This window comes from Rhagoletis pomonella, unplaced genomic scaffold (genome assembly GCF_013731165.1).
Source record: "Rhagoletis pomonella isolate Grant_MI unplaced genomic scaffold, Rhpom_1.0 Rhpom_scaffold_00003, whole genome shotgun sequence".
NCBI classification, from domain to species: domain Eukaryota; kingdom Metazoa; phylum Arthropoda; class Insecta; order Diptera; family Tephritidae; genus Rhagoletis; species Rhagoletis pomonella.
Genome location: NW_023458557.1, coordinates 101451339 through 101467152, shown reverse-complemented (window position 1 = coordinate 101467152; position 15814 = coordinate 101451339). Strand labels below are relative to the sequence as shown.

General features: G+C 38.7%; 1 protein-coding gene across 1 annotated transcript; it reads right to left on the bottom strand.

Annotated features, from left to right (window-relative positions):
* Positions 1 to 12086: 12086 nt before the first annotated feature.
* Positions 12087 to 14122, bottom strand: LOC118736443 (the record flags this gene model as incomplete). The annotated part of the gene is made up of 3 exons (XM_036466538.1): positions 14043 to 14122; positions 12192 to 12618; positions 12087 to 12158 (listed from the first exon to the last, which is right to left on the bottom strand). Coding segments are annotated over exons 1-3 (579 nt in total), but the record flags the coding sequence as incomplete, so codon positions are not given.
* Between the last annotated feature and the right edge of the window lie 1692 nt (positions 14123 to 15814).

Here is a 15814-nt window from a genome sequence, read left to right as displayed (position 1 = left end):
ACCCTTAAATGACATTCGAACTTCAACTCGTCCTGGATTCCCAAAATGGACCAAAATGTTTTTATTGTAAAACCAAAAAATATGAATTGCCAAGTCGAGGGCGCTATATCTTTTGGTCGTATTACGTCGTATTGCAGACTTCCGGTTTCGACCGGAAATGCGTTGTACTGACCGAAAGTCCATTTTTTAAATGGGATTTCATTTTTTAACATTGATTCGGTTTTCGCGCATTAAAATACATACTTTTTGTCCATTTTTTTAAATAACACAATTTTTTTTTTAATCTTTTTTTCTCGGAAGTGCCTTTTTCAATCTCTAAATGACCTTCGAACATTAACTCGTACTCGATTCCTATAGAAAAGTATTCAAAAAGGCACTTCCGTGAAAAAATATTCAAACAAAAGTTGCGTATTTTTGTCCACAGAATCCGAATCTGTAGTAAAAACATACATGTGTAATTTGAAAAAAAAAAAACATGGATTTCTGGTCAGTTTGACTTACTTCCGGTCCAAAGGAAAAAAGTTTCAGACAAGAGGTATGTATGTATGTATTTTTATGCGCAGAATCCGTATCAGTGTTAAACATATTTAATCCCATTTAAAGAAATTGACTTCCAGTCAGTATCACCCATTTCCGGTCGAAACCGGAAGTCGGTAATACGACCAAATGATAGAGCGTCCTCGACTTGGTAATTCATATTCCTTTGTTTTCCAATAAAAATATTTTCTTTCATTTCAGAAGTCCAGGAAGAGTTTAAGGTCGACGGTCATTTAGGCGTTGAAAACGGTGTTTCTGAGAAAAAAGTTTCAAACAAAAGTTACGTATTTTTATCCTTAGAATCTGTACTAAAAACATGCATATCTAATTTGAAAAAATGGACTTCCGGTCAGTTTAACCCCCCTCCAGCCGAAACCCGAGTCGATAATAACACCAAAGATAGAGCATCCCCGGTTTAGTAGGAAACATTTTCGCGGTTTTCAATAAAAAAAAACGTTTCCCCTTCATTTTAGAGAGGGTGGACAGATGGTCTAGGACACCGTGTATACACTAAAAAATTGTAAATATTAGCCGTCATCGATTCGCCAACAGTTAGCAAGTGGCGAAACGAACGAACTCAATGAGGTACAACCAAACTCGCTATCGTTTATCCGTGCTAGCTAACTTTGTTGTTGCTTTCACATGCAAAATTTTTCGTTAAGCGATCGGAACTCAAACATAGCAAGCAGCGAAGTGGCGAATGGATGACGGCTGTTGTAAGCAATTTGTTTATGTATAAAATTCCTCCTCGGAAAAATGCTCAGTTATGAGTTGTCCATGTTTGACCATCGACATACATACCCTGAAGTGAAAAATTATTAATTGTTAAAATTAACCAACTTGTACTTTTAATTAGCTATGACAAAACCAACTTAAAGTGAGTTGTTAAGTCGTGCAGAAGTCATGCAGAAGCAATCGGGAGTTTGTTTTCTTTGCAAGTTTCTATTTAAAATCCTCATACAAAAACTGCTTTGAAAACATTTTTTTCTGCACTTCACAAATATTTTTTCGAATTCAGATCAAATGAAATGAAGATCGAGATTTTATATTATCATTTTGATGTTATGTCTGACAGAATTCGAATATAGGACCATTTACTGCGGAATATGTAAACAAATAAACAAATATGCAGTGTTGAATGTAAATTAAATAAATAAAAATTTAAATTAAATAAATAAAAATGTATATTAAATAAATAAAAATGTAAAAAAAATAAAAAATATAATGTTTTTTTATTGATATTTTATGTCCAAAAATAGTTAGTTATAAGTTGTACTTATTTCATACGAAGTACCTCAGATGTCTAACAATTGTATTGGCAGGCATTTATCAAGAATTGTCTTTATTCTGTTCAGTCGCCGTAAAGTAAGGACCGCAATGGTTGTGGTGGTTGATTTAATGGTGGTAATTTGATCATTGGTGTCACCGACTGACTCCACTTGAAGATTTTTACCAATATATCGACTCCAGCGCCACCTTGCAGCTCTTTTTGTGCAATAGTACATATTGCCCCTACCGCTGGCAGTGTCCTCCATATAAAAGAAAATTGTCGACATACTTTGTATGGAAAAAACGTGAAACACCTTTAACCAAAAAAATTCTCAAAAATCAACGGAATTTTTTAGCCGCTTGAAACTTGCACTTCTTCAGACTAGAATTGAATGTGCTACAAAACTGCATACCAGAATTTTTTCTAAAGATTCTGATTAAAAAGTTTGAAATTTGGGTGAAAAATTGCAAAATTTTTATAATTTTTATACAAAGTTTAAAATCTGAATTTATATGGTGTTTGTTGTATAGCCAGCTAGGCTTTTATAAAAAAATAATAAACATTAAATAAACAAAAGACAAATAGCCAAAACTGGTCAAAATATCGCACTCCTATTATTTTGTGGACAACAGTATATATATACAAGAATTTAACGTTTAATGCAATAAGATATTTAAAGAATATTCGTTTTGAAAATCTACTATCTACCATTAAGCAGCGTTTGCATTGTTCACCTTTTTGCTTCAATTTTTTGTTGAGTGCGAGAGTCGAATAGTGCAAACGCCTTTCAACAAATCGCTTCCAATGAAGTTGGTCGGCAGACAACTTTCGTTCATCTTTGAATTAACTAATCGCCTGTGAAAGCTGAACGATGCAAACACTGCTTTACGCATACATTTTTGTGTTTTCGCTACCTTTGTATGAAGACGGATTGAATTTTCCCCCATTTAAGCCTGCTTCCCTGTGAGTGGTAGCGTCAAATTTTGGAATAAAGCTACTTACAAAACCTTTAATAACTGAATCATGGAACATACCCATGATACAAATATTTACCGGCATTGACTCCCAAGAGAATTTAGTTTCACATCGAAATTAAAGATCCCTTATTTTCATAAACTCCATATAAAATGGCATACAAGAAATGGCTAAGAAATTTTCTTGTGTAAAATTTTCTTGAGGCAGTAAGCAGTTCTTAACAAATTTGCTCCGCTGTGTACTAGAGCTGGAAAACTATCGATGCCCGGGCCATCGATAGTTTCGATAGTCGATAGTCACAACCATCGATAGTATCGATACTATCGAAAATGGCGACACTATCGATAGTACTATCGATGAAATCAGATTTTGATTAAAAAAGTCCAAAAATTTAACAACTTTTATTGAAAATGAAATCAGAATTGCTAAAATAAGTATGTCGATATTTTTGTTAAGGAACAAAAGTTAATCAACGATTTTTGGCTTCAAGCAGCATCTGCGCTTTGAAATATGTATGTTACTGAATAATGTATGTATGAGTGAAAACTATCGATAGTAGTCAAAAACCATCAATACTATCGATAGTCCCATCGATAGTTTTCCAGCTCTACTGTCTACTATGATTTTCTAAAGTTTTTTGTAAACAAAGAGCACAAGGCAATCCATGCTTGCAACAGAAATATATGCCCGTTTCATTATTTCTTGACGAAAGAGTGAGGCAACAGGCTGGTGAAGTATCAGATGTCAAAACTCCTTGGACACAATCACGACATAATGGCAATTTTTTCTTGACCGTTTTCTACAGAGCTGCTGGCCTTAATGCATTTAAATGAGTCTGCCGATTTGGTTCAAAAGGTGCCGTTTTTGGCCCTTCTTCCGTTCAGTTGGCAGTTAATTTTTACATTTGGTACAAAGTGCCAAAATCGCAATTTTGAAAAATAGTAATATTTCAATACAATTTTGTGAAATCCTTCACGAGTACTTCTTTTTCATTAATTAAAATAGTCTAGTTTTCAAACTTTTTTAATTAACCAAATTGCAAGATTCGGATCCTATTCGGATGGGAGCCACGACTTTGAAAATATAATTTCGTTCGAAATATTCATCCCTGAAAAATAACAATTTTTTTTGCCATATCCATTTGTTAGACCCTCACTAAAAGCACAATTTTTTCAAACCAGTTACAGAAGAAAGGCTTAACAAGTGAATTACAAAAAATATAATCAAAAAACATTGATGACATTACAAGTGTTGAAAATTTCGAAATTGCCGAAAGAATGAGAATGAGGCATTCTTTGGTAAAAGGTTTAGATAAACCTTAAACAATTAGTTCGGGTTGTAAGCGGTGTTCAATAGGGCGGGTCGCAAATCTAATTTTTCTCAAATCCTTTGGTAATAGTGAAAATATATTGTATCATGAAGTCAACAACAAGCGTGGAAAATATTAGTATTTTATTTAAATTGTGAGAGCCCGCGCATCGACCGCCAAGGGACCCGCAGCACACTAGTCGAATAAGACAAATTCTTGTTAAAAATTCTGTGTTCAGCAAATAGTTTTGGGGCATATTATTAGATAATGAATCCGTTAACGCAAAAGATAAAGTTAAATATCATTTCTCGCAGCCCTGCACATAGGTAGATTTTCAAGTTTTATGCGGCAAAAAATATTTTATTTCCTCGTATCTACTCAAAATTGTTTATTAAATGTAAAATTGAAATAATTTGTATAACAGATAGGTTATATTAATAAAATATATATATTAGCCAATAATTTACTATTTAAAATATATTGACTACCTTTATTTATAAAATGTGTGTACACTATAATGCACAATATATAAACCAAAATCATTGGTTTATTAGTTTTCGTTATTTTTTTGTTTCTAGCAGTAGATGGAATTTCGCAACGTTCCGAATAAATAAAAAAAAGATTTTCCGTACGTTTCCAAGGCAGTTAAAAAATGCGTATAATTCTCGTCAAGAAATTGATATCATCAAAGAGGTGTTTTATTTGATTTAATTTATAGGTAAAAAATAATATTGGAAACCATATCTTGTGGCTACGAAATTGGTTCTACAAAATACGACGAATATGCCTTGGACACCGCCAAATTATTTCGATGGACGGCCAGAGCGAAAGTGTCTTGAATTGGAAGTTCAAACGTCCCATTTAACCAAGACTGATTAGCTTTTAGGAAAATATCTTCCTTTCTATGAGCTTTAAGCCACTTTTTCTTAAGTGCTGCTTGTAATAAGATAGGTTTTTCTTTAGATTTTACATATTTTCAGATGAGTAAGCATGAGAAGACAATAGGTGATTTTCTAAGAAATCTAATTTTTCGACCAACGATGGCAAGTTCTCTCGTTGCATTTGATCGTTGAGATATTGGCGAGTTACTTTTCTTGTGCCTGACGAGCTGTCACCACCTACATTAACCAAAAAGTGCCTTAGAATAGACGCGGAAACGTACCAAAACTGGTTTTGAACACAAAAAAATCTCATTTATTTTTGTAGACAATATCCTAACTAAAAAGGGTTCAAACTATGCATTTATAATTATTGAAAATCATAAACACCGTTAACGAATATTAATAATCATCAGAAGTGTCAGAGTCCATCACAATTACTTAACTCAATTGTGTTTACATTAAAAATATTCACGCTAAAACAGGAGATTACGCAAAAGTGAAAAAAAAACTATAATGTGCATTTCAGATATAGCTAAGTTCCGACTACCTGACAGCAGGCGCAAAGTGTGGGATAGAGGGGAGGAGGTGGAATTATTGTTCCCCAGCCTATTTTTAAGCTGTGGGAGCGCTTTTTAATGTAGTTGTGACAACTATCTAAAACCCAATTATGGCCGGATAATTAGCTAAAATCTACCTATGTGCCCTGTAGCTTATCGTTAGTCTCAAAGTTATCTCTTTTCAATAAAATTTTAATTGTTCTCTTGATAATTTCACTGGCCTCTAGTCAAAATATGTAAAGAGCAGCACTAATATTGCTGGCGTGCATTTATAATAAATATTCTAATCTTTTTTTAATATTAGCTATAGTTTGCGAATTTTTGCAAATTTAGGAACAATTTCGGAAGTCTAATAGAAAAGCCATTATTTTCCATCATCGTGGAAAAATTTTGTTTATGCAAATGAGTATGCAAACACTGAACAGGCACAACTTCTAGAAACACTAATTAGTCTACTTATGTTTATGCATAGGAAAATGACAAAAAAAAATTTGTTCACCAGTTTTTATTTTATTTTAAAATAATTTGTTTATAATCTGAACGATTTTCATCATATTATTATCATAAATCAGTAACAGCAAGTCTCACCTTCAATTTGGTAATTATTACGTGCCGATCGAGTAACATTCACCAAAAATATCGAAAAACTTAAGTGGATCTCCAGTTTTTTTCTAAAAAAAAAAATGCTCTTAAATTTTAAATTAGGGAGTGACTTTTTTCGTTCAAGCTGAATGCAAAGCAATATCATCCAATTGGAGAGTCCTCAAAAGGATTTCCAGGATATGTTAGAGACTATTGCTTTTACCTACCTACAGTCACTTTTTCACATAATGGAATTGACTAAAATATTTATGTAAACACTTGTGTAAGGGACGTGCACCTTACTTTCATATAACGGCAAATTTAGAAACCGCGAAAAATGTGCTTCTTCGGTGACTAATGAAACCATTCCGCACCAATTTTCAAGACAGCATAAATGGACTTAAAATGGGCGTTTCTCACCCTAATTGTATTATGTTATTGTATGTACTTAAATATATTTATGCTTGCAACTACTACGATTCCTAATCTTTGGCAATACATGTTTGACTTCATTCACAACGATCTTGAAAACTGACCAAATCGGCGTGACCAAGTCCATGGTACTTTGAATATTATATAAATATCCGAAAACATTACAACGTTTGAAATAAATCGTCTCTCTTTTTTGTATTTTTCACTTGGTTGCTGAAGTAATGAAGAATTGAAAATTCATAAGGGAAAATTATAGTTTTCGTAAGTTTTATCTTAATTTCTAAAAAAAATTTAGACTTATTGAAAAATGATAAATGAACGTGAGGTACTAATGGGAAGTTATGAAGAAAAAGGGAAAATTATTAGGTCGATTATCTATAGCAATCGAACTTCAGTTGTGTTGCTAGTTGCCAAAACGATATTACAGATGGAAACTAGCATTTTTATGGCTTGCTGGGAATGTTTTGGAGCGTATTTAGGAGCGAAAATTTAAAAGTGTGTCATATATTTTGCTTTTTAATAATTTGAACGATATTAACGTTTTGCAATGCAGTCTGCTGTTACAGAATATGGTGAAAATAACCAAACAATAACTTGAAATTTTAGTTCCCATGGAGTACGCCCTTTTGGCGAAACAAAAGCGAAAACTGATTGCAAATTGTTTCCTTTATCAACTGAAGCACCTCCAACCACACCAAGTTTTCCAAATTGAAGTCATTGCTGTGGCACTTCCTTCTGCGAGAAATCGAAGAGGTGCACAAGCCTTTATGAGCGGAGGTATTAATTTAATAACCCTTAATTTGATATGTCGTCCTGTTTATAACAATTAACGCATTCCATAGATATTACAAGCCAAAGTTTCATTTTCAAAATTCAAACACTTTGATTCAACTGCGCGGGCTAAAGATAAGTTTTAAATTAATCTTTCTTGGCCAATAACAATTGGCTTAGACCTAAGACATCATAATATTACTATTACAATACGGTCAAATGCCTTTTATTTTCCCCCATACAAAATCGATCCAGCCTAGTGTTCACGGAGCGATCTTGCCATGATGATAGATTCCTCAAGTGAAAAGAATAAATATAAATTTAAAATATTGTCAAGTTTCACACAGATATTTGTCGCCTCCACCAGAAAATGTCCCGAGCGAGCGGTGAATTAGTTGTGCAGAATGGATTTCCGACACTTTTTAACTACCAGGCTGGAAACGGAAAAGGCAGCAACATTATTTTTTTATTAAATATAATGCTCCAATTTTTAAATTGAAGTACTAAATAAAATATCTTACTTACCTATATTATTACTTAAAAATACGTGATATTAGCATTCGCGGATGTTAGTTTTTAGACATCTGCATGCGCATACGCATCCGCCGATGTCTAAAATCCCACATTCGCAACATCCCTACACGATAGCCTGAAACCATCGATAGTGCTATTGATGGTTTCTGACCTCTACTTCACACAACTGCAGACCCGAAGTTGTACAGATAGCCATAAACGACATTCCCCAATAGACAATCACCACTCTTACAAAGACTGGCTTCCCAAACATCGCTTTGCAATTCAGTACTGCGATGCTGAAATCAAAGCGATATATTTTTATGATGCTACTGTGATGTAGTGCATATACTGTGGTAGTGCATAAATCTAACATCAAGACATTTTGTGGTGAGCCATATCGACCCCTAATTGCGATTTTATCGTAAGCGTTCCAATTATCGAAAACTATTTTTGTTTGTTGCAAATAGGTAACAAATACTAGTTGCAACGTCCTACAAAATCACAGACTTTAAATATTTACCGTTACGGAAAAAAAGCAAAATGAATTTTATCGCTTGCTTTGTTTACACTTCTGAGTTCTTATAATTTTATCGTAAGCCGAATCCTTTTAAAAACTCTTGCTTTTCAAAAGGGTTATAAGATTGTAAAGCATATCAGAAAGATGAAAAACTGACATTTAAAGGGGCTTATGTTCTTATGACCTGGCATAGAAAAAATTGCAACTGAATTCGAATTGCATCTTAACATCAGCTTATACGGCCATATGGATCCAAACTTTCTAAATTATTTCATTTTGCCTTTATATCGTTTCCAATTGCTTATATGATTTTGGTTTTATCACTTTTACTTATCATAACTTTTGCTCTTCCACCTTCTTTTTATAAAATTGCAGTCTTTGATTTTAATCTGTAGATTTTCGTTTAGTATTTTTTCTCCAATAACTTTAAAGCACGCGACGAGTTGACAAATATAACAACTAATTTCGAAACTTGCTAAAAATCTCCCCAATATGAAGATTTAGGTACTGAACCTATTCTTGTCAAGGATAAATTTTACTTTTTCCGCATTCTTAAAAAAAAACAAGTAAGAAAGCCTAAGTTCGGGCAGAGCCGAACATTAAATACCCGGCGCACGTATTAAACATATGTTTTTCGCCTTACCGAAAGCTACGGCTATATGGTAAGCCGGGGCGTATCAATTTTGAGTAAATTAGTCCTTAGATTTCGAAATTTTGAAGTTTCAAGCAGTTCTGAAATTTACCGTTATATGAGAAGCGGCCGTTATTTTAGTCCGATTTCAATAATTTTCAACGGTTTGCTTATATGTGGCAAGCACAATAACCACACCGAGTTTGGTACAAATTGGTAGAACGGTTACTGAGATACATATATGTGATCATAAGTGGGCGGTGCCACGCCCATTTTCCAAAAATTTATCACAAACGTATTTCTTGGTAAAGAATTGTAGCAAGCATCAATTTTGAATAAATTAGCTTCAATATTTACTGATTTATCGAAGATTTTGTATTTCTCTAAATTACCGTTATATGGGATGTGGGCGTGGTTATCGTCCGATTTTAAAAATTTTAGGCGATTTTGTATGCTGTACGAAGGCCGACAACTGTGCCAAGTTTGGTAAAAATTGGTACAGCGGTTACCAAGATATACACATGTAACCATAAGTGGGCGTGGCTACGCCCATTTTCCAAAAATGTATAATATTATTATTTTTTGTCAAAAAATTATTGTAAATACCAATTTTGAGTGATTTATCTTCAGTAGTTACTAAAATATCGCAGTTTTCGTATTTCTGGAAATTACCGTTATATGGGAAGTGGGCGTGGTTACAGTCCGATTTCGCCCATTTTCAATAGCAACCTACCTTGGATTAAGGGAAACCTACATACCAAATTTCGTTGAGATATCTCAATTTTTACTCGAGTTATCGTGTACACGGACAGACGGACAGACGGACAGACGGACAGACGGACAGACGGACAGACGGACGGACAGACAGACATGGCTTAATCGATTTCTTTTTTTATCCTGATCATTTATGTATACATTTGTCTATATCTATCTCGATTCGTTTTGGCTGTTACAAACAACCGTTATGTGAACAAAATTAATATACCCTTGTGCACAAGTGCGCTCGGGTATAAAAACGCAAAAAACACCAAATAGTAGTGCCAATGTGGTTGTTGTTGTGGTTGTTGTAGCGGCATTACTATGTCCCGCTTTTTTCGGGTCTACGTTCAATCATTTTCGTCAAGCTCAACTAACGGAAGGCCCCGGTAACGAGCTGTTTCAATGGGTTCGGACCAGAGGGAGAGGGGTGTTAGCTGAGTCGGATTGAGCAGGCATGTAAAGAGGTGGTTGGTGTCGTGGGGGGATTCTCCGCATGCCGGGCACTCATTGGGGATATTGGGGTCGAGTCTGGACAGGTATCTGTTGAGGCGGCTACAGTATCCAAACCGTAATTGAGCCAGGGTAACGCGGGTCTCTCTTGGCAGTTGAAGCTCCGTCTCTTCTACAGGTGGTGATTGGGCTCCTATTACGGCATTCATAGGTCGAGAGTCGAGGTAGGTGGTAACTGACTCTCTATGAATGTCGTTGATGGCTCGTCTGTATGTCGTCGGCTCCAGTGGTTGGTCTACGTATTATTAGACTGCGTCCATGTATACAAATAGGTCTGTTTGGGTGTTCACTTCTGTGACACCCCACCAGAAATTGCTTACAAAGCATTTTGTTGTGTTCCCTTACGGGGAGCACTTGGCCTCGCTGTGTAGGTGGTGCTCAGGCGTCATCAGAAGGCACCCAGTCGCTGTCCGGAGTGCGGCGTTCTGACAAGTCTGTAGCTTTGTCCACTGCGTCCAACTAGTCCCCGGCGTCCAAACTGGCGCAGCATAGTTTAGAATCGGCCGGCCAATTGCCTTGTATGTTGCGCGCAACGTTTCTTTGTCTTTGCCCTAAGGGCTGCCGGCGAGCGACTTGAGAACCTTGTTGTGGCTCTGTACTTTATTACGGTTGTGTGCGTGGAGTAGGAGAGCAGGCTATCAAAGGTGACTCCTAAAATTTTCGGGTTGTTTACAGTCGGTATTGGTGTGCCATCGACGTGTATACCTAACTCTAGCCTGACCTCCTTCGTCCAGGTGGTGAAGAGGATCGCCGTTGATTTCGTTGGGGAGTGTTAGGCTCCTTGCAGTGAAGAAGCGAGAAAGGCTGGAGAGATAGTCGTTCACTTTTGAGCAGAGGTCATCAATTCCATTCCCGGACGCCAAAATCGAGCAATCGTCAGCGTATGAGATCAGGGAAACTCCCTCAGGTGGTTGAGGAAGCTTCGAGATGTAGAAGTTAGATAGTAAGGGGGAGAGAACACCACCTTGTGGAACCCCTTGTTTAATCCTTCTTGGTTTCGAGGTTTGATCTCGGAAGATTATTGACGACTGTCGACTACTCATATAATTCGCCGACCATCGCTTCAGTCCCTGTGGGAGTGAGGATGTCTTCTAGTAGCGTGGAATGGCAGACGGTGTCAAACGCCTTTGACAAGTCCAGCGCTACTAGGACCGTTCTCTCACAGGGGCGGTTTCGATTTAGGCCACGAGTTATTTGGGTGTTTATGGCGTTAAGTGCTGTTGTTGTGCTGTGCACTTTACGGAATCCGTGCTGGTGCTTCGCTGGGGTCAGGTGGCAGGTGAAGTATGGGAGTAGTAGGGCCTCAACTGTCTTCGCGACCGGGGAAAGGAGTGTTATCGGGCGATAAAAGTCTCCTTTGTTGGCGGGCTTCCCCGGTTTCAGCAGTGGGACCACTCTCCCCGATTTCCACACATCAGGAATGATGAGAGTGGCCATGGACAGCTTGAGGACCTCCGTTAGGTAAGCTACTCCCTTAGGCCCTAAATGTTTTAGCATCAGCATACAGATTCCGTCGGGTCCAATGGCTTTGGAGGCTTTCGCCTTCCCGATGGCGCCCTTCACTTCACAGCTGGTGAAAACAAGTGGTGCACTGTTTTTTGGCAGCTTGTGCAGCCTCCTGGTAACTCGACGTTTGGCCCTGTCTACCGAAGGGTGCAGTGTGAATTGCCTACTAAAGTAGGCTGCGCATATCTTGGGGTCCGACGAAGCGCGACCTTCCAAAGAGATTTCCACTGTGTCATCACGCTTCGCTGGGTTAGACAGGGACCTCACGATTGACCAGAGCTTACTCACACCAGATGTGAAGTGACAGGCCTTCAAGTGCTCCTCCCACTTTTTCCGCTTATGCTGATGTACCAGTTGCCGAATCTCCAAATTAAGGTCCCTCAGACGAGGGTCCCCGGGGTCGACCTGGCGTAGGTGGTCACGCTCATTTGCTACTACAGCTGCTTCGGCCGGGAAATTTGGGCGGGCTTCCGCGATACTTCCGGACGGGATGAAGCGAGCCGCTGCGGTAGTGACTACCCTGCGGAACTGCCGTTCGCCAGTATGTATGTTTGTGGGTGTGGGAAGGGCGGCAAAGCTGCTCTCGGTGACTTCCGCGAAGCCGTCCCAATCAGCTTTGTTGAAGTTGGTGTAGGTTCGGTGGTCCGCGGGAGCAAAGTCGGTGGGCTTATTGATCGAGCTGATTATGGGCAGATGGTCTGATGCTAGTGTTAGCATAGGTCGCCATGAAATGCTATTGATCAAACCAGCGCTAGTAATAGTGAGGTCTGGCGAGCTGCTGCAGCTACCCATAATCCTGGTGGGGGCGTCGTCGTTCATTGTGCAGAATGTCGAATCGTCTATCTGCTCAGTCAAAAGGTTTCCCCTACGATCATTGGCCAGGCTTGAGTGCCAGAGATCGTGGTGCGCGTTGAAGTCACCTACTACCATTCGGTTTTCACCTCTGAGTAGCGCACCTATGTCAGGGTGATATCCTGCCGGGCAGCAGGTGACAGGGGGTATATAGACGTTGAATATTTCGAGATCGACATCGCCTGACCGAACAGCTTTGCCCTGACATTCTAGGGTGGTGTCCCTCGGGTCGATGTCTTCTTCGATAAGCCGATACTGCACTGTGCGGTGTAGGATGAACGCTAGTCCGCCACCATTATCTCGCTCGCGATCTTTACGGAGCACATTGTGGGCGGCGCAACCTAATAGAGTTGAGTTGCTGTGCAACTACGCTTCTTGGACCGCAGCTATCAATATGCCATGCCGACCCATAAAGACTACTATCCCCTCAATCTTTCTCTGGAGTTCGTTGCAGTTGAGTTGTAGGAGTTTCGTATGCCTTGGGAGGCTAGTCGCGATTGGGTTGGGAGGTTTGCTGCTGCCCAGAGGAGCTTCTCGGAGCCGTGCAGGCTCTTCGGGTGTTGGGTGCGTTGCGCGAGCGGGTAGCCGTGGAGGCTGATTGTGCCGTTTGGCTTGAGCAGCAGGGAGCCACATAGCTTGTGGTCCACTCCCGATGAGACCTAAGACCAGAGCAGGTTCTTAGGTGACTTCATCCGTTGCATGAATTGCACCTAACCTAAGTGGAGTTTGGATGGAGTCGATTCTGGCAAAAACAGCAGAAATACGTTTCTGGTCCGGGGTTGGGCTCTACGCCCGCCCGGAGAAGGATGCGGAGCAATCCGGCTGCAAGAGTTGCTCCATGGACGAACAATGATTGAGGGGTATCGCCTATCTAAGCGGGGCTAGGTAGCCGAAACAACAGCCCTTGGTCGGTTAAAACCCCGACTCTTTCGGTCGTCTTCGTCTTGCTTTTCATATATTACGTTGCAATGGTCTCGGTTGCGTTTAAACCGGCTAGAATTATGCCGCCAGATTAATTTTTGAAGTATTCCTTTGCAGACGAATCGTTCGTATTGCCTATCGTTCGTGATACAGAATAAGGCTGTTAATTTGTTAGAGAATTGAATAAGCTTTAACACTGCATCCACGAAGAAAACTTGTGGACAATCCAGTAGCTGCACCGAACAGTTAAAAGCGAGCTTATTCTGCTGATTGGCTGATGACCACATTATACAACAAAAAAAAACTATCGCAAGTGCCAATTCTTTGATAACTTTCCTTTCAGAACGTCAGGAAAAATATCGTAGGCGCCAATTTACCTTAAGAAAATAAGCTATGAAGAAAATATATAGTCCTATTAGAAAGCTAGCATTCGATAACGTTGTTGTTAATTTAAATCCAAATAAATTTTTACACTGTTTAAGAAATAATTAAATAAAACCTCCTTGTAAAATTTACCTTTTCTCGCATACGATAAAATCGCAATTAGGGGTCGATGTACTGCTAATGTAATTTGTTATGCATGCTTTTAGGAACATTTTGTGAAAGTCCATACACGACACCAACTACATCTTAAATTTTCTTCTCAATCCCAGTCAGATAACACTCCTCTCTTTGGTCCAACACCTTCGAAGCAGCTTGTTTCCTGGTCCAGCCGTTAGTTGAGCTTGAGGACAATATATGATATGCATTAAATAGGTAAACATTAGTCTTGCAGAAAAGGATAGCAACGACTTAAGTTGATTGGAAAGGCTTCGCGGAAGTTACTGAAAGCACCTTCACTGCCCTATTCACTCCAACCGACGTTCATGTAGGTGAGCGTAAATTCCGCAGCGTTGTCCCTGCTACTGCAGCCCGATTTATTCCAGCAGGATGCATTTCGGATGCCCGTCCGAATTTTCTCGCTGAAGCGGCTATCCATGATGAAGAGCGTGACAGCATTCGTCTTTCTCAGATATCTCATACATACATACATAAGCGGGAGAATTTGGAAGAGCATCTGAATGACCGTGAGGTCATTGTCCAATACGACGAAGCGTGACGACAAAGTTGAAATATCTTTTGACGACCACGCTTCGGACCCGGAGCGATGCACGAGCTATTTTAGCTGACAGTTCATATTGCATCCTCTGGGGGACAAAGGCAAACGTCGAGTGACCAGAAGCCTGCACAAACAGCCAACAACAAGTGTGCCTCTTGTTTTCACCAGCGGTGAAGTAAAGGTAGCCATCGGGAAAGCGAAAGCCTCCAAAGGCATGGGGCCCGACGGAATTTGCATGCTGATGCCGAAAAATTTGGGTCCTGTGGGAGTGGACTATATAACCAAAGTCCTCAACCTGTCTATGGCCACTATCATCAACAGAGTAAACGTCTGTATGACTCGCTATTTTCTAACCGTGAAATATTAGGTGCATGTGTGACCACATTTACAGTGAGAAAATAAAATGAGGATACCGCTATCCGGAAGCATTATAAACTCATCGGTGAAATGCTAATATAAGCGTACATACAATTTACCTTAATATATACCTTGTGTAAATATGAATTAGTTAAACGAAATTAGGACGACGTTCCCACGATAGTCGTCGGGTCTACATAAGCGGAACGACGCATATATCTGGCTTAGGGCTGTCACTCCAGCAACACCAGCATACGCTCTTATAACAGGACGACGCTTTCTAGGGGCATATGCATCATGGATTCTTGGGCCGAGTGGATCGTCAAAAGCTATTTACATATGTATGTATTATTATAACATCGTTAAATTCACTTTCAGTCAGTAAAGGCCATTCACATTCAAGGATGAATTATTCTACGTCAACTATCAAATCAATTATTGTAACAGTATAAAATGTGTAACTACATATTTGTGTTTTTAATGTACTGAAAAATACGCGAAATTGTTTGCGCAATGCAAAGTAATTGCCAAATATTTAACATAAATTCTTATTTGCTGAAACCCAAACTGCAATATACATACATACATACACACATACCATACATACATGCGTTGGCATAGTAAATTTAATTACGAGACAAGATGAATTGAATTCTCTAAATTGCTACTTACAGACTTAAATTTCGCTTTTACATATTTGTTTAGATATTTATTTTACGCAGGTGGTAAACTTTACAATCTTGCAAAATATTGCTTAATCCTCTATTTATTTTTGCACTTTCTTTTTGTTACGATTATCCTCGAAACCTTGAGGGATTTCCCAAATATGCTC